Source organism: Eutrema salsugineum, unplaced genomic scaffold (assembly GCF_000478725.1).
Source record: "Eutrema salsugineum unplaced genomic scaffold, Eutsalg1_0 scaffold_6, whole genome shotgun sequence".
Lineage (NCBI taxonomy): Eukaryota > Viridiplantae > Streptophyta > Magnoliopsida > Brassicales > Brassicaceae > Eutrema > Eutrema salsugineum.
In genome coordinates this window covers 4,490,575-4,507,840 of record NW_006256547.1, presented here as the reverse complement: position 1 = coordinate 4,507,840, position 17,266 = coordinate 4,490,575, and the positions used below count along the sequence as shown (strand labels likewise).

Genomic DNA, 17,266 nt, shown 5'->3' with positions numbered 1-17,266 from the left:
GTGTCTTGAACATATGTCTATATATATAAATTTTTATGAAAGACATTCTCTATCTCTCTTTCAGGCTATGGATGAATTTGAAAGCGTTTCATGGATTAAAGAACCACCAAGGTGTCATGATCAAGGTATAAACACACACACACACACACATACACATACACACACGAATTATATTAATTATGTATATAACTTATGTAGTCCATAATTTTCTATTGGCTTAGGACAAAAAGGCTATATCAAGAAGAAGAAGAAGAAGATGATAATGAACTGTTCTTCTTCATGATCAAATCAATGACGCTATCCTACCCATGAGCTTCTTCTTCTTTTTTTCTTTCTTATAATTAGTATATCCTCTTCTTTTTTCTTGACCTTGTAAGACCTTTACTCTACCCTTTTCTGTCTTCTTACTATTTCCATTTTCTAGATTTCTCGTTACTGTCCAGTTTCTACTTTAGTTGTTTGTCTCAGCTAAATTGATCAAGATTTTGTTGTATTTTCGTAGGATTCATATTCTCTCTCCTTTATATGTCCCTCCTGAGCTACCTAACTTCTTCACTCATGATCTCTCTTACAAAGTATTGCTTTAATTAAGAAGATCCTAGATATGTTTGTAAACTTATTGTAATGCAATAAACAATAGAATTGTGATTAAAATTTTAATTTGATGATATATGTGACTGTTCAAATCACTAATAAGTTATGACATCGATCACCCTATTGATCGAAGTTTAGGATGTTAATATGGGTAAACCCGTCACATTGACACCAGTTCCCTTTATATTTTATAAAAGAATTGCAGATAGGAAGACGACATCGTTTGGATGACGACGAAGTGTTACAGACTTACACTGTGAGGAAGGTATTTTCTGGATAATGGTGGGATCGTCCGTACATCATTGGAGGTTCAATTAAAAACTAAGATTTGCACGCGTTAAGGGTGGTATTATCATCACTAAGCATATATTTCAATAACTAAATTGATAATTATTGCATTCTCCCAAAGAATAATAATCTCCCTTAATGGCCACCTTTAAACTCAGACATTAACCATTGAGACATTGGCACGTAGAGATAAAATAATAATATTGAAAAGCAGTTTTTGGATTGTGTACTTTTGAACTCAAAGCCTTTCACACACTTCCGACCCCTTTTTCCCATGTACAGGTCCCATAGACATGCTTCTTAAAAGCATCATGAATTGGATATTTGGATTATCCATTTTTTCTCATTTTATCATGCCAAAGTCATTATAATATATACTTTTTGTTTGCTTGTGTGACATATGCTGGATTAATTTAGTAGTATGGAACATGGTGGAACCAATAATGGCTTCTTTGGCAAAAACTTATATACTAAAGTGAATTGTTTTTTATATAATCGCATGCTTCCATGAAGGAAATCACTAAATACTTTGTTATAGTTTTAAAACATCTTTCACATCAATTCACAAACGACAAAAAAAAAAGAGATTCAGCTTCCAAATTGTTTTTAGATCTTATCAGCACAAAATATAGTATCAAAATCCCTAAGGAACATAAACCAATCAAATTTATCCCAAAATAACAATTTACTAATCGTACGTCCCCATATCTAAAAGTTGCTAATATTTTTAACAAACCCTCCTTTTTCAAATAGAAGCATTTTTTTCTTCATAACACAAATTCCTTTCACACACTAATTAATCCACTTTACTATTCTTTTTTTCTTCCCATTTTCATAAAACCAATTTCCTGTCTATTCAGAAGCTTCCATTGTTGAGAATCTGTTGTTGCTGTAAGAGCCAAAAGTTTTGATCACTTCCAATGTTCAAAAAACTGTCCGAAAAAGAAGGTATCGCTCCACTAATATTTTCAAACCAATTAACATAACTCTGCTCCTGCATCGCCCTTGAATCTCCGCTTAATAACCCATTGTTATTATTATCCAAATAATTAATCTGCGAAGACGACATTCGTGGACCCACCAAATTCTGATCCGCATTATAACTATTCTCAATCTTTCCCACTTCGCTAGGTGCCACGTGATATTCCGCCAAATCAGATTCCGGAGATACTGCCACGCTGGAATTTCCCGGCGTGACATAAACATTAGGGTTGCTCATTAAACCCAAATGGTCCATGTTGGTGTTGTTGTTGACTCCATCATCGTATGACGTCATCATGAACTGATCTGAAGAGGTGGTGACGCAAGATGATGTGGCAGCAGATCCAGTGGTGGTTGTGGAGGTTGAACCGGAGGCGGCTTGGATCCGTTCTACGAGCCGAGGCATCCAAAGATACCTCATGGTGTCTTTAAACTGTTGACTGTTCACGTTGCATCGAAGCTGTTTTGCATGCTTTTGAACACGTGTTCTCCAATAGTTTTTTATCTCGTTGTCTGTTCTTCCTGGTAAATATTGTGCAATCTTAGACCATCTGAAAATCACAGGAAAATATAATTGCATGTGATCAAATTCTTTCTTAATACAAAACAACGATTCTCCAAATTCTTGCAAATATATAGAAGTGTATCGATGTACTTGTTGAAAATAAGAAAGTACCTATTGCCCCAACGGGAGTGAAGTTCAAGAATTAAGAGTTGTTCTTCAAGGGTTATGTTTCCACGGCGAACATCTGGTCGGAGATAGTTTAGCCACCGTAGTCTGCAACTTTTTCCGGTCCTTTTGAGTCCTGTTTCATATGGGAAGAGATTATTATTTAGACATCATCGTGTACACGCATTTTGTATGATGATTTCATACGTAAGAAACTCTTCATAATATTTTCATATTTTGTAAAGTTATCAGATTTACTCTATAAATTATATGGACCGTTGCTATGAGGCAAATTATCTAAAAGGGTCTTTTTCTCCAGCAAACTTTCTTCCATTGCGTTAGTGCTCTCCCCATATAGATGTTTATCATTTATTAGCATTAGTTATTTTGTTTTTATTTCAACACGAATATGGATACTTTAATCAAAACCTATAGGGTTAAATAATTGAAACCACATTCGTAACAGAAAAATAATTGAGTCCATATACCTAAAAAAATTTCATTAGAATCATACATACTGATTCGAATGAAATTACTTCTAGCAGCAATTCAGAAAGAATAAAACATAATCAGAAAGAGAAACATGAAAACTCTACATGTTTATCCTCATGAAGGGTTCTTTTCGTTTGTGCATACAAGGCAAAATCCAAATCTTGAAGTTCAAAAATAAAATAAATTAATCAAAAAAAAAAGAGTATTGAGTCGATTTTTTTTTAAAAAAAAAAAAAAACACATACACATCGAGATCGAAACATAACATGGATTTAACCCAAGACAACAATAAGTTTAATCAGGTTATGCAACTTGTGTATAATTTGGCTGTTTTTAAAAAAATTATGGAGCACATTCACACACCTACATATATTAATCAGAGTGTGCATATATATATAGTAAGTAGATGTTAGTGTATCATACCGGCGCAACGAGCGAGAGAGTTCCATCGGCCTTCACCATGAGTAGCAATGTAATTGATGAGCTTGATATCTTCCTCAACGATCCATGGACCTCTCCTTAGGTCCATATCTTCGATATTGCTCTCGAAATCCTCCATGTTCTTGTTGATCTTTAAGCTTCTTTGGTCATCCATTGAAAAAGAGAGATCCAGCAAGAGATTCAGACAAAAATTATCTAGACTTTGTACTTTTTTGTGTGTGAGTACGTAAAATGAGAGAGTCACTTTTTGTTGGAGTTGTGTATAGAGAGAGAGAACTACAGGGAAAGATCGAGAAGCTGATGGTTTTATAGATGAACAAATTTTTTTTTTTTTTTTTTTTAAGTTTGCTTCTCTAACTTTTTATGCAACATGTGGTAAGAATTCACAGACGGCCGCAATATAAGATTTTTTTTTCAATAACTTATACTTTATTATAGCAAGAATTTCGTAATGTACTGCCGCCAATTATTTAACTATTTCAACAAAAATATAAAAAGTACAGGAAAACATATTTGGCTAGTATAATTATAATACTCAATTTATTGTTCAACCTGGTTCCAAGAGTGCACTGAACCACTCATCCGAGAGTGTTTATCAACCCAAACCGCAATGTTGGGCAACTTGGCACCGACAAACGCCGGCACGGCTTCCATCTATTGAATTGCTCGACCTTGATGGGCTTAGCAACTAATTAATTACATGTGGAGTTTCAAAATTCGCGTAAATTAAACTATATATATATATATATATGTGCCGATAAATGATTTGTCTAAACATGTGTAATTATGTGTGCCCAAACTTGTTATATTATTTCTCCTTGTTTTCGTTTAATGTTACGTTCTCTGTTTTTGGTGGCTAATTGGCTATATTTCTTATGTTGCACAAATACATATACAGCATATATAATTCAAAAGGTGATGAAGGCTAATTCAGTTCACATTACTGTTTAAAAACTTAGAATATATACATCGCAAATAAGAGAAGACTTATAAACAATACTCCTACGGCATTTATCAATACATTATCCATTAATTTAGGTTACAATCTTTTTTATTGGAGACTCATACGTGTATGTACATAGTAATAAATCTCCCCTCTCTCTCTCTCTCTCTCTCTCTCTTTTTTTCACCAAACGCGTTATCCTAATGAATAACAATAAAGAATGCCGTAAACTGAACACTAGTTTAAGGATCGTGGTAGGAGTTAATTAATGTTTAAAAGTTAATTAGTGTGCTTAGTTAGCACTTAGTTCAGCACCTGAGCTTTGAAGGTTGACATTTGACTTTCCCTGCGTGTAAATTGTAATTATACTTCTTGATTTATAGGAGTATTTGTTAGTTGTGTGACTTCGTATTCTTTATAAAAACAAGTATGCACTTTTTTCCAATTTCAAACAAGTTGTCAATTATATATGTATAATTTTACGCGAAAGCATTTAATATTTTTCACATGCGTATTACACTTCTCCACTTCTCCCTTCCCATAAAAAAAAAACTAAAATTCGTTTAGCCAACATACCAATGAGGTGCATCTAAATATTTTAGGAAATTAATGTTAACGTATGTTAAGTAATCTTTTGAAGTAAACCACATTACGAGACGATACTTCTTCATTGCAGGACATCTTTCTGATTTTGTGACAGACCCTCCTTATCTATCGGAGCTCCGTTACTAGCTACGTGGTTTAGACTAACCAGACCTCAAACCAAAACTTTCTTGAGTATCAGTCTAAACCTTGATTAAATGTCGCGATAAACAGTAAAATTTATTGGCTTATCATATAAGTTCCATTTTCCCATAATGTTTTCAGATTTGCATGGAGTTTTCAGATTTTTTTTTTTAACTTTATAATGAGAAATAATTTTGTAAAAAGAGTGTTTTAATATTTTTTAACAAAAAAATAGAATGTGTTGAAATAAGTAAAAATACACTAAATTTCGGAAAACTTTCAATCATTCTTTTTTTTTTTTTTAAACCTTGATCTTTATTGCTTTGTTTTTTCTCGCCTCCCTTATGGAGACATTGTAAATTTCGGAAAACTTACAATCATTCTTATTATGTCGTTCGGCGTTAATGATCCATTGTAACCAAAACTAATCAACCCTTACTTTTTGTCTGTCATAATAATTCGAATAGCTTCGAAATTTTAAAATTGATAAAAGTATATTTAGGTATTAAATTTCACCTTCTTGTAGCTCCCGATTATGCGTAAGTTATCCTAATCGAATTAAAAACAGTGCCGTTATCCACCCATTTTTCTTATCCCTAACTAGTTAGTATGAATATTTTATGAAATGATTGCATTAATGAGGTTTGGACTACTTTTCGTGAAAAAATAAGTCGACCCCTACACCTTGTTGCGCGTATTTGTTTACCATCTACATAAAACCAGAATGCACATGATTTGGTGTTTTGGACAAGAGTTATGACAGTATTAATTAATAAGAACTCGATGTTTTCATATAATTTGCGATACTATACCGCAGTACTCAAAATGCGACAGAGTGGTTTTCACCAAAATATATGAAAATGTGACGTAATGACATGGTCGTCCAATGCTCTTTGGAAGGCTAAAGTTTATATATACATATATATATATGTATATATATACATATATATATATATATGGAGAGCTTTAGAAATATTAATTCAACAAATTAAGAAGTGATTAGAGATTACCGGATCTAGTTTCACCAAAAGAGTTTTTTTTTTTCAATATATTGCAGATGAATGGTTAAACTTCATTTAATCATCATAGCTCAACATTATTAATCAATACCTTAGGAGAACAAAAATGTGTGTTCAGCTTTATGTTAATTCGGGACGACCGAGATATCTGGTCTAGCAATTAGACACGTACACACAACCAAAATACATGGCGTCGTTATTGATTACTTCTATTTAATTTATATTGAGAATTTTCTTTTCCTAGAAGTGTCTAATAATGATTGTTACAAACGACACTAATCTTAAATCTTAATTATCTATTCTAATTTTATAATCTAAACCATGAGGTCTAACACGCATCGTTTAATCTTTTGCGAAGCTTCCGACCTCTTTAATTATTCTGAAGAATCAATGCAATTATAAAATTACCTGTTAAAATATCATTTGCAAGCTTCTTTAAATAGGGTACTACAATATAAAAGTCATTTTCAGAACTCAAATCTCCAACAGAAGAAAAATGGCATTATTCGAATAGCATAGTTACAGGCTTACATCCACAATTAATGGTTAAGAAAATAGTAAATTTTCATGGTCAACAAAGTTAACGATTGTCCGTAAAATTGGAAGTTGGAGGAATCTGAAAGATTCTTCATATATGGCAAATATCAAATAACGTAGACTCTAGGAAAACTCTGTTTTATGACAGATGATCAATCTTGTTAGATATCATACACCATATTGACGTTAGAGATACTGTATATAAAAGGACTTACCGGTTAGATTTTATGACTAATGATCAATCTTCTTTAGTTTTCATATAAAAATATTGAAGCCAACTATATTTAGCATATCTAAGACGTGGCCACTTATAACTATGATAATCTTTTTCTTCTAAGGATTGTACTCTTATTCTAATTGGTGGGTGAACATCATAATCTGAATAATGAAAAGTACTTTTTTAGAGAAAGAATGGTTTGATGTAAGTTATGTGATTAGGCCAACTGGTGAAACATTAAACATTGTGCCAAAGTATACTTGTGGGCATCGTTAGATGGCACATTTGCAAAGGAACCAACTAGAACCACAACTACTCATTGCTTATTTTGTATTCGTCGTAGAATTTTTTTTTATAATAAAATCGCAAGAAAAGGAGAGAAGAGAATGAATATTTATTGAAAAATATGCATTATTTTGGTTTAATTGTTACACACTTAATTAAAGTTTCTTTTGATGGTTATTTTACCTAATTTCTCCAGATATAAATAATTCATCTCTGACTTAAAATCTCATAATCTACATATAAATTTGGCCCAATTAATATTATTATATTATCTTATAAATGAGGATAAAAATCATATGATAATATGGAATATGGATGATGTACAGAGGCATTAGAAATTAGGAAAAAAAGTCATTCTTCTGTAAAGGACTGTAAAATTCTGCAAGTATAACCCAAAAATTATCAATCTTGATGTTTTGTGTGGTTAAACGTCGCGCGGTGCTTGTATACATCCGTTAAACGACACACTGTGTCAGGTGTAGGCATTTCTTCTTATTACTAGCCAATGGCACGAACGTCACGCTGTTTTAAATAGTTAATAAACGGCATGTAGTGTCAATGCAAAGTGTAGCAGTTGTTTCGACCGTCCGATCAAATTGAAAAAATGTCCCCAAGTCCAGATCATCATCTCTATTCCTTTTGTAATCTCCCTTATCTAAGCCCGGCGATAAAACGCAGGAAGAGCCATAGAAGAGAACAGATAAAAACTCTGTGAGTGGAGTGAGTGAGACTCTTCGAGTGCAGGAAAAAAATGGCGTCTTTGGCTCAGCAATTCACGGGGTTGAGATGCTCTCCACTCTCTTCCTCTTCTAGGTTGTCGAGGAGAGCCTCGAAGAACTTTCCCCAGAACAAATCCGCCTCCGTTTCTCCGACGATTGTCGCGGCGGTTGCGATGTCTAGCGGGCAGACTAAAGAGCGGCTCGAGCTGAAGAAGATGTTCGAGGACGCTTACGAGCGATGCAGAACTGCTCCCATGGAAGGTGTCGCTTTCACTGTCGACGATTTCGCAGCTGCTATTGAACAATACGACTTCAATTCCGAGATCGGAACTAGGGTTTGTCTCATCTTTTTTCTATTAATTCATTTTTATTCTCCGTTCTAATTTTGTGGAATTTGAGAAAATTTCGAAATTGAAGCTTTAATCTGTTGTTCTATTAAGAAAATTTGTGATATTTCTTTATATTGAGTAAAGGTTTCTTCTTTAATCTGTTGTTCTATACGAAAATGTTGGTTCTGAATCATTTGTGGTAATGGCATTGTTCAGGTGAAAGGAACGGTGTTCAAGACTGAGGCAAATGGTGCATTAGTTGACATTTCTGCAAAGTCATCGGCTTACTTGTCAGTTGAACAAGCGTGCATTCATAGAATCAAGCATGTGGAAGAAGCCGGAATAGTTCCTGGTATGGTAGAAGAGTTTGTCATCATTGGTGAAAACGAAAATGACGACAGCTTGCTATTGAGCTTAAGGATGATCCAATACGAACTTGCTTGGGAAAGATGCAGGCAGCTTCAGGCTGAGGATGTCATTGTCAAGGCTAAGGTAAGTTTGGAACTTCTTTGCTGCTCTTGTGGTCTCTCTCTCTGGTTACAATCTCAGCAGTTGGATTAATATGCGTAGGTTATTGGTGCTAACAAAGGTGGATTGGTGGCTCTAGTGGAGGGTCTTCGTGGATTTGTGCCATTTTCGCAAATATCATCGGTTAGTAGTTGTCTCAGAGCTGTTTAAGATTAGCCGGAATCTTGGTTGCTTTTAAGACAAAAATACAACCTGATTAATGATGTGTTTTTTCTACGTTTATTTGGCAGAAAGCAGCAGCTGAAGAGCTTCTGGATAAAGAAATACCTCTCAAATTTGTGGAGGTTGATGAGGAACAAACAAAGCTTGTCCTCAGCAACCGTAAAGCTGTAGCAGACAGCCAGGCTCAGCTTGGAATTGGATCTGTGGTCCTCGGAGTTGTTCAGAGTTTGAAACCCTATGGTGCCTTCATCGACATTGGCGGAATCAATGGGCTTCTCCATGTCAGTCAGATCAGTCATGACCGTGTCTCAGATATCGCAACTGTTCTTCAGCCCGGTGACACTCTTAAGGTCTACCACGGATATTCTTAAAAACTTTTTGATTCGGATGTTAGAGAAACAGCACCTAACTTGTAATGCTTACAGGTTATGATACTGAGCCACGACCGTGACAGAGGAAGAGTAAGTCTCTCCACCAAGAAGCTGGAGCCAACACCCGGTGATATGATTCGCAACCCAAAACTTGTTTTCGAGAAGGTAACACTATATGCACTGACATTACTCTCTCTCTCTCTTCCCTCTTTGGTCTCATTCCTGTTTTCTACATTTCTGTTGTCTCAAGGCTGAGGAGATGGCTCAGACGTTCAGACAGAGAATCGCCCAAGCAGAAGCTATGGCTCGTGCAGACATGCTTCGCTTCCAACCTGAGGTATGATTTATCCACTTGCCTGATCTCCAAGTTTTATCAGATGCACTTAAGCTCCAACAAGCTAGTGTACATAAATAGTAATCATCTTGGACTGCATTTAACGGCCTCACTGACCACGACAAATGAGTTCTTGAAAAGTGGTTCTTTTTTAGTTCATAACCACCATTGGTTATTTTCAAGAATTATGTTGTTGGGGTTTGGTTCCGGAGATGACCAGAGAAGCTTTGGTTTTGGTGGAGGATAATAAGTTAATGTTGGTGTATGTTTTGAGCAGAGTGGACTGACGCTGAGTTCTGAAGGGATACTTGGACCACTCGGATCTGATTTGCCAGATGATGGCGTAGATCTCACCGTTGACGACGTTCCTCCCGCGGCTGATCTTTAGAATCAAGCTGTTTTTTTTTTAACATTTTCATAGACAAAAACACATCCTTGAGCTTCATGTAATATGCAATAACTCCTGTGTGTGTGTATTTTTTTTTTAGTAATCGATATTTCTATTGCAATGTCCAAAGTTCATCAGAGAACGGTTTGCCCGATCATAACCGACCCGAACCTATCACAACCTGGCCTAAGATGGGTTTTTTTTTTCTTACTAATTCGGTCTTAATTGACACAAGAGTTTTTAAACCAGAGTTTGTATTCTGTTCATGAAATCTAAATTTCAAAAACAATATAGAGGCGCTGTGATACATTCTCGAGAAGTAACACTCCTCTTAATTCATGTCTCAATCATTTGCTACTTTTCTTGTATTAAGCTGGTTTTGCAAAAAGAAAAAAACAAAACAAAACGAAGAGAATTATTCAAATGAAAGCATTCTTATTATTGGTAAATGATAAAAGGAAAATGAGATACAAAGGGTGGCCGAGGTTATTACTTTGACAAAACACTAAGGCCAACCACACAATCTCACAAACATAAAACATGAAAATAGGCTGCTATATATAATTATTCTAAAATTATATATATATATATAGCTAAACCTTGGATAAACAAAAAAACGAAAGAGACAGAATAGCCTCCACGGTTGGTTATGCGGCGGAGGGAGCGAGGTTGGTGAGGCCATCTCCGGCGGATTCTTTGGAGGCTAAGGCTGCAATGATCGGGTTAAGCTTTGACTCAGTTTCGACAAAGTTCTTGTAGTCCAAGCTCGAATCTTCGTAAATCTCCCACCATTTCTTCACCAACATCTTGATGTCTTCTCGATCCATATGCTCTTCAGCTCCAGCGAATCTCCAAGGCTTCGAACCCTATAAAAATTGATTTATAAATATAAAAATATAGTAACAAAAAAATATATATATCAAAACATGTCAAGAAAAATTGAAAGAAAAAAAATAAAACATACTTTAGCACAGTAGTGAACAACATTGATTTGGTCAAGGTCAACGTGCTCAGGATGACGCCAAAGCATAGCCAAGACGAGGTTGTAGGTCGTAGGGATTGGCTTGTAAATGTCTCTGAAGTACATATTCAAAAAATCCTACCCCCCAAAAAAAACATTATTATCAGAGTTGTAACAGAAATGAAAACTCAAATCAAATAATGAAAAAATGAAAAAGAAAATAAAATCGGACCTGTTCAGCAAAAGAAGTTGGAGCAGTGACTTTAACAACTTGAAGAATATCCTCGTATGTGACAAGACTCGGTTCGAAAACCAACATACCAGCGTTGAAGTAAGCCGGAGGCGGAGGACCGAGACTGTCCACCGGCCACGTCACTTTTTCCGGTGACTGTTGGCAATAACCGATCTTGTACTGAGGAGTTTTGGACCAGCTTCCCTCGCAAAAACAGTCTCTGACGGCATACAAGTAACCGGAAGGTGAATCGAATAGATGATCGATGTTACCAAACACTTGTATGTCTCCATCTAGATATATCATCTTCTCATACTCCACAAACTGCATTTATAATTTATATTTGGTTTTTAATTGATAATGGTTAAAATTCATATGCATAAAAAAACATTCAAAATATCTTGATATGAATATGCAATGTTAATTCAAGATTCATGGCACGTGGCTATATAAAACCTAATTATTAACTTTCAACACGTGACAATTAATTTTCGGTCATATGAAACATGCATATATACATAAATATAGTAAGCAAGATTTTACCTCCCAAATACGAAGCTTGGAGTAGTTGATGACGTAATAAGCCATGGCATAACCGACTTGGTTTTCCGGCGGGACGACAGGCTCGATTTCACGGACGATGCATCCCTGAGCAACCAAGATTTGACGGTGTTCCTCCGGCACGTCAGGGAGAATCGCCACAACAAGAGGATAAGCCGATTTAACCTTACGAAGTCCCTTGGCCAGACCAACCACACCCATCCAATAGTCTTGGTTTCCAGCTAGGAAAGTGACGTAAGCCCTTTTCCCGACGTTAGGACTTGCTTCTCTCTTCATCTCAACGGCCATCTTTGTTGTTGGTGCCATCTCAAACGATTAGGAAAAAAAAGAAATATTAAGTCTCTTTAGGATATGAACTCTTTTTTTGTTTGTTCTTACTTGCGGTAATAAAAGTGGGTGAGAGATTGAGAGGGCCTCGATCTTACATTTATATATTAAGGGGGAGAGTGTGAGAGAGGGTGATTAAATGAGAAAGATAATTAATTTTGGATTTCATTTTGTGGGGTTTCATTCTTCAGTAACGTTTTTTAATGCGATGATCCGATTCTTGTATGCCAAGATTGAGATATTGGAGATGATTGAATCTAGAATCGTACTAAATATGGAAATACGAATATTTGATCTATGTCTAAAAACCGCATGTGGATTAGATCGGTGGATTAAATGTTTGATATACATATGGTATATGCCTTGTGTTTGTAAACTCTATTAGAGTATAGTATATAGAATATTTATTTTCAAGATAGCGTTAGTCTATCCGAAAAATTAATGGACGAAAGTTTCCTAGTACATGAGTATATATGATTTGGTATGGAATCTCAAAAAATATTCTATTTCAAAAAATCCTGCAAATCGTGAACATTTATGTTTCCACAACGTGATTTCAGCGCTATATTCAATCATATTGTAAGAAAAAGAGAAAATGCTGCTAGTATTGTTTTCTAAGTCTAATAATATACACATATTGCTTATTGAGATTACATGATTGCAATTTGACTGTTTCTACTAAATTACTAATGCGAAATCCTGCTTAACTTGAGAGTCTGGCATATCTATTTCAAGCTTTTGTATATTTTTGGTTAACTCCTTCACTTGGAAAAGCAACCTCTAGTCCCAGGCACAATCCTCTTTCAGCGCTTAATACTTTTGGCCAAATGAGGTTCGCTAATATTTCTGGATTCACAATATCTTTGGAATTAATATAAGCTCATATATCTTAGATTAAGAAGAAACTAAAGAAAGAAAAGAAACTCTACTACTTTAACGAAAAAAGAAAAGAAACTCTACTAGTAGCAAGAAAACAAAATTCACGAGAGCATTGTTAAGGTTTTGTTAATAGGACCAAAAACAAAACACGGAGAGGATTGCAATCACAAACTTGGGCTTCTAAAGTTATGCTTGAAAGCCCATTTATTTGTCCATGGCCTAAAGAGAGGGTGATCTTTTTCATTCTTCAATCCGGAGAAAAAACAAAGAAAAGAAATGAAAGAAAAAAACAGAATTAATCAAGCAAACCGGAACCGGTTTGGACTCTGCAATGAAGGTGATGATATCCCCTCAGAAACTGCTACAAAGTCTAGGGACAGAGAGAGACCAACAAAGATACAAATTAAGTATGGTTTCTTATCACAGAAGAATAACCCTTCATGGTCCGCTTAACAAAATGATGTCATAATAGCTTATCCCAAATCAAGTAACTGCAAGAATGTCATTGCCAGATAAGAACTGGCAACAAAACAATGCCAAAGTTGAATACTTTTTTTTTTTTTTTAATATAGTAAGCTTGCTTCAATATGAAGATTGCCAAATTCAGACGAGGGGTCGGAGTTCCCCGGTGAGCAAAGCAAACTTGCGGTGCTGTGACAAGACAGAAGCAACTCTGCCCTTCTGAATGATCTCTGCTAAACCATCTCCTCGTTGTTGCTTTGCTGAATGGAAAATGTTCTGCAACATCTGCAGAGGATCTCCATGACTCACCACCAAAATTGCGCATCTGAGGGAAATTTACAATGAACACACACTTATTCCTTTTAGCTTGGGGTGTAGAAGAAGAAAGCATTTTTTATTATTATGATCTTACCCTTGATATTCAGCTTCCATGGATTCAATGGCAGTGGCAAGTCTGGACACAACATCATCAACACTTTCTCCTCCTTGTGGTCTCATATATGGATCTTTCTCATCAAGATCCCATATCTCTTGGTACTATGGCAATCAGAAAAAAAAAAAAAAAAAAAAAACAAACTTTGAGATGAAAAGGGTATGTCACCCTCCGTTTCTATGCTCTATCTCCAAGGGAAGTAAGTGAGACTATAAGTAAACCACGCACCTTGTCATGTGACTTGAGCTCAAATGTAGGTCCGAAATAACGTTCTCGCAGAGCTTCCATCATCTGGTTAGCAATTATCAATTGAATCAACGAGGAGAGCTTAGAGAGAAAAACATAGTTTGTGCAAGGGAAAAGCAGGGTCAACACTGTAGACTATGAGGACCCATATGCAAGTTGGACATTATAACGTAGAGCAACAGTAAATGGATCGAGATACAATTTGTAATAAGGTTTTGTAATAAGAAAGCATGTGAAAGGGGAGGGAAAAAGAGAGTACCTTGCAGTGAGGAGTATCAAAAGGGAGATTGAGGACCTGAGCGACAATCCTTGCGGTGTGAGTGGTTCTGGAGAAGGGCGAGTAGCGAATGCGGACCTTTTCCAGTGATATGTTACTCTCCTTGAGTTGCTGCACATGAGGATTACACATACAAGAACTCCTCATGAAGCAAGCGCATGAGAGAGTGTTGAGTCTGTATATATGATAAAGAAATTGAATTTACCTTAAGGAACGATTCGCCAGCGAGCTGAGCCTGAGCCATACCATCAGGAGCTAATTGGTACTCTGAAAGCACACCATTTTCCTGCAATTACATCAATTTACAAGCGACGATTGAAGGAAGAAGAAGAAGGAGGATCGAGGAGGAGGAGTAGAAAAGCGTACCATGGAAGAGACGATGAGGCCTCTCTCGTTGGGAATGCTCTTGCCGTGTCGGAGGACCCAATATCTGTTCCCTACAAACGACGCCGATGAATCCATCTCTCTCTCTCTCTCTCTCGACAAGCTTCGGCGATACTCTCAAATGAAAATGACAACAACAAATTTTTTTATATATTTTTTGCTTTAATTATGTTAAGATTTTATACCCAATGAGAAAGTTTACAACCTAATCTAAAGCAATACAAGAAATTACCCAATATCAAAGGAGCAAGATGTCATTAAGTCGACAGACATTATAAAAGTTACAAGGGATAAGACGTACGACTATAGTAATAAGTTTTGACAAACCTTTTTTAGGTTTTCTTCATTGGTGAATAATAAAACATTTTTCTAAATATGCAAAGTTCCATATGAAATCTAGTTTGATTATATAATCCAATCTAAATTGGATTAGATTAGTGTACAGAAACATATTGATTTCATATCGTAAAACTTATGAAACGGACAAGGTCTCCTTAAAATAAAGAGGGAGGGTAGTAAATTCTGGCATATTATTTTCAGGCAATACCATGAGAGCATCTTGAGAATCATCGAACTCAAATGATTTTTATTAAAAGCATTCTTGATAAAGACTAAACAAGAAAAATCAATTACTTACAAGAGCACTCCTACGCTTTTGAATAATCGAACGAAAGCAAAAAACCGAGAATGCAATCACAACGATGTTTCATTTGATGTAACATATGGTTAGAAACAGAATCCTTGGCTTGTAGCCATCTCATTGTCCATAGCCTAAAGAGAGGGTGATCTTCATTCTTCAGCACGCACTCAAGCCGGAGATGAAAACCACCGAATCAATGAAGCAGATCAAAACTCGGTTTAGAGACTGCAAAGAATTTAATAAAATCACTTAGCAAAACGGCTATAAGGTTTCGTTAGATCACTTCCCTAAATACCAAAAAAAAAAAACAAGAATACTTACAGCAGACGAAGAAGAAGAAGAACGCTAAAAGAGTCTCTCACATTCAGGCCTCATCGTGTCTTCTCTTGGACTGAAGAGCTAAACGAGCGTCTCTCTCTTTCTCAAACTGTCTGTAATCAGCTCTCTCCAAGAACGAAACTTTGTCCAAGTACTTGTCCGAGCTCTTCTTGTACTTATCTAGCTCGTCTTCAACGCCTTTGTTTTCCTCCTTGTACTCTCCCCAATCTTTTTTCGTCTTGTCCAGAACGCTCAGCTTCTGTTTCTTCTTTATCTGCTCGAGAACCGCATCAACCGCTGAAGTCGTTGCGGCCGAGGAGGAAGCAGAGGAAGACCCTTTGTTTCCCTTCTCTAATGCTTCCTTCGAATCCGCTTCCACTAACCGCTTTACTTCGACTTCTTGACCCGCAAAGTCTTTGACCTCCGTTATCTAAGATATGCATCAACCAAATGAATGCTCAATTTACATATTACCAAGGTTTAGTCCTACACAACACATCTTCCTAATTCCAAACAGCTGCGAGGTCTTAGATTCTAACATTACAGAGGCAAAAAAAAAGCAAGCTTTATACTAACTAGAGACAGAGATTTTAGTCCTACACAATCCATCTTCCTAGTTCCTGTCAGCTGAGAGATCTTAGTTTCTAACTACACCGAACCAAAACACACACAAAACAAAACAAAAGGTAAAGCTTTTACTGACCTCAATCTTGCCTCGGCTCGAAGCAGCTGCAGCGGTTGCGGTTGCGTTTCTGACAGCTGCTAGAGCGGCTGCAGCAATGCTTTTAGCCTCCTCGCTACAGCTATTATCCGAAACACTATCTTCCTTTTGTACAATTTCTTGATCCTTCTTCTTCTTCTTCGCATCCACACCAAGATAACTTCTCCAGTTCTGCGAATCGAAAAAAGCAACAACATTTGAAATCACAGAAGACAAAGATCACAATCAAAAACAGAACGCAAGAAGAAAAAAATAAATCTCACGTTATTATTAGCTGAATTTTTCGCGGGCAAAGCGGTTGAGCTCTTTGAGACAAAATTGAATCGCTTATTTGGTACTCCCTCGTTCATTCGCTCCCAGATCTCCGCGACCTTCTTAGACACAATGCTCGAACCACTTTTCTCAGGCGATTTCTTCTCTGATTGCTCATGAGACCCCATGCCTAGATTCACGATACGAACACGAAATTGAATCAAGTGTTCGTCTCTCACTGGATATTTTGTACGGCTTTTAACATCACCAAAACTACATATATCATGGATTATAGAGTGGAAGAGGGACAGAAACAGCTTACCTGAAACTGCCGGCCGACAAAAACCCTAATCGATCAATCAACGAACGGCGTCGTTTAGCTCTACAAAAGAGACGAGAAGTTTGATGAGGAAACCCTTTTTTCTTATATTAATTAATTGACCACTATAATTTAAAAGAACACAAATAGCCCCCAAAACTTTTAGCTATGTTACAGAAACTCCGCTCATTGCTAACAAATCACAAACCAAATGGTAATAAGGATCCGAA

General features: G+C 36.2%; 5 protein-coding genes across 7 annotated transcripts; 1 reads left to right on the top strand and 4 right to left on the bottom strand.

Annotated features, from left to right (window-relative positions):
* Positions 1–1,727: 1,727 nt before the first annotated feature.
* On the bottom strand, positions 1,728–3,716 carry LOC18012371 (transcription factor MYB78). 2 transcript variants are annotated; one of them, XM_006394984.2, is made up of 3 exons: positions 3,449–3,716; positions 2,540–2,669; positions 1,728–2,414 (listed from the first exon to the last, which is right to left on the bottom strand). In XM_006394984.2, exons 1-3 carry the CDS (start codon positions 3,618–3,620, stop codon positions 1,739–1,741), a joined length of 978 nt encoding a protein of 325 aa, XP_006395046.1. In that variant the 5' UTR covers positions 3,621–3,716; the 3' UTR covers positions 1,728–1,738. The 2 variants fall into 2 exon arrangements, with proteins under 2 accessions (XP_006395046.1, XP_024007346.1); XM_024151578.1 differs by having other exon boundaries at positions 1,728–2,462; positions 2,543–2,669.
* Positions 3,717–7,839: 4,123 nt separating this feature from the next.
* On the top strand, positions 7,840–10,147 carry LOC18012370 (30S ribosomal protein S1, chloroplastic). Its single transcript, XM_006394983.2, has 7 exons — positions 7,840–8,247; positions 8,458–8,733; positions 8,812–8,892; positions 9,000–9,281; positions 9,357–9,467; positions 9,553–9,639; positions 9,914–10,147. Exons 1-7 carry the CDS (start codon positions 7,945–7,947, stop codon positions 10,022–10,024), a joined length of 1,251 nt encoding a protein of 416 aa, XP_006395045.1. The 5' UTR covers positions 7,840–7,944; the 3' UTR covers positions 10,025–10,147.
* Positions 10,148–10,459: 312 nt separating this feature from the next.
* On the bottom strand, positions 10,460–12,084 carry LOC18012087 (galactinol synthase 10). Of its 2 annotated transcripts, XM_024151579.1 has the most exons (4): positions 11,761–12,084; positions 11,218–11,541; positions 10,989–11,087; positions 10,460–10,890 (listed from the first exon to the last, which is right to left on the bottom strand). In XM_024151579.1, the coding sequence occupies exons 1-4, from the start codon at positions 12,082–12,084 to the stop codon at positions 10,672–10,674; spliced, it is 966 nt and encodes a 321-aa protein (XP_024007347.1). In that variant the 3' UTR covers positions 10,460–10,671. The 2 variants fall into 2 exon arrangements, with proteins under 2 accessions (XP_024007347.1, XP_024007348.1); XM_024151580.1 differs by lacking the exon at positions 10,460–10,890 and having other exon boundaries at positions 11,035–11,100.
* A 1,289-nt stretch (positions 12,085–13,373) lies between these two features.
* Positions 13,374–14,940, bottom strand: LOC18012086. Its single transcript, XM_006394981.2, has 6 exons — positions 14,769–14,940; positions 14,608–14,688; positions 14,385–14,513; positions 14,108–14,170; positions 13,859–13,983; positions 13,374–13,771 (listed from the first exon to the last, which is right to left on the bottom strand). Exons 1-6 carry the CDS (start codon positions 14,862–14,864, stop codon positions 13,588–13,590), a joined length of 678 nt encoding a protein of 225 aa, XP_006395043.1. The 5' UTR covers positions 14,865–14,940; the 3' UTR covers positions 13,374–13,587.
* Positions 14,941–15,352: 412 nt separating this feature from the next.
* LOC18011977 (craniofacial development protein 1) lies at positions 15,353–17,089 on the bottom strand. The gene is made up of 5 exons (XM_006394980.2): positions 17,040–17,089; positions 16,729–16,907; positions 16,448–16,636; positions 15,748–16,174; positions 15,353–15,651 (listed from the first exon to the last, which is right to left on the bottom strand). The coding sequence occupies exons 2-4, from the start codon at positions 16,903–16,905 to the stop codon at positions 15,791–15,793; spliced, it is 750 nt and encodes a 249-aa protein (XP_006395042.1). The 5' UTR covers positions 16,906–16,907; positions 17,040–17,089; the 3' UTR covers positions 15,353–15,651; positions 15,748–15,790.
* Positions 17,090–17,266: the final 177 nt, after the last annotated feature.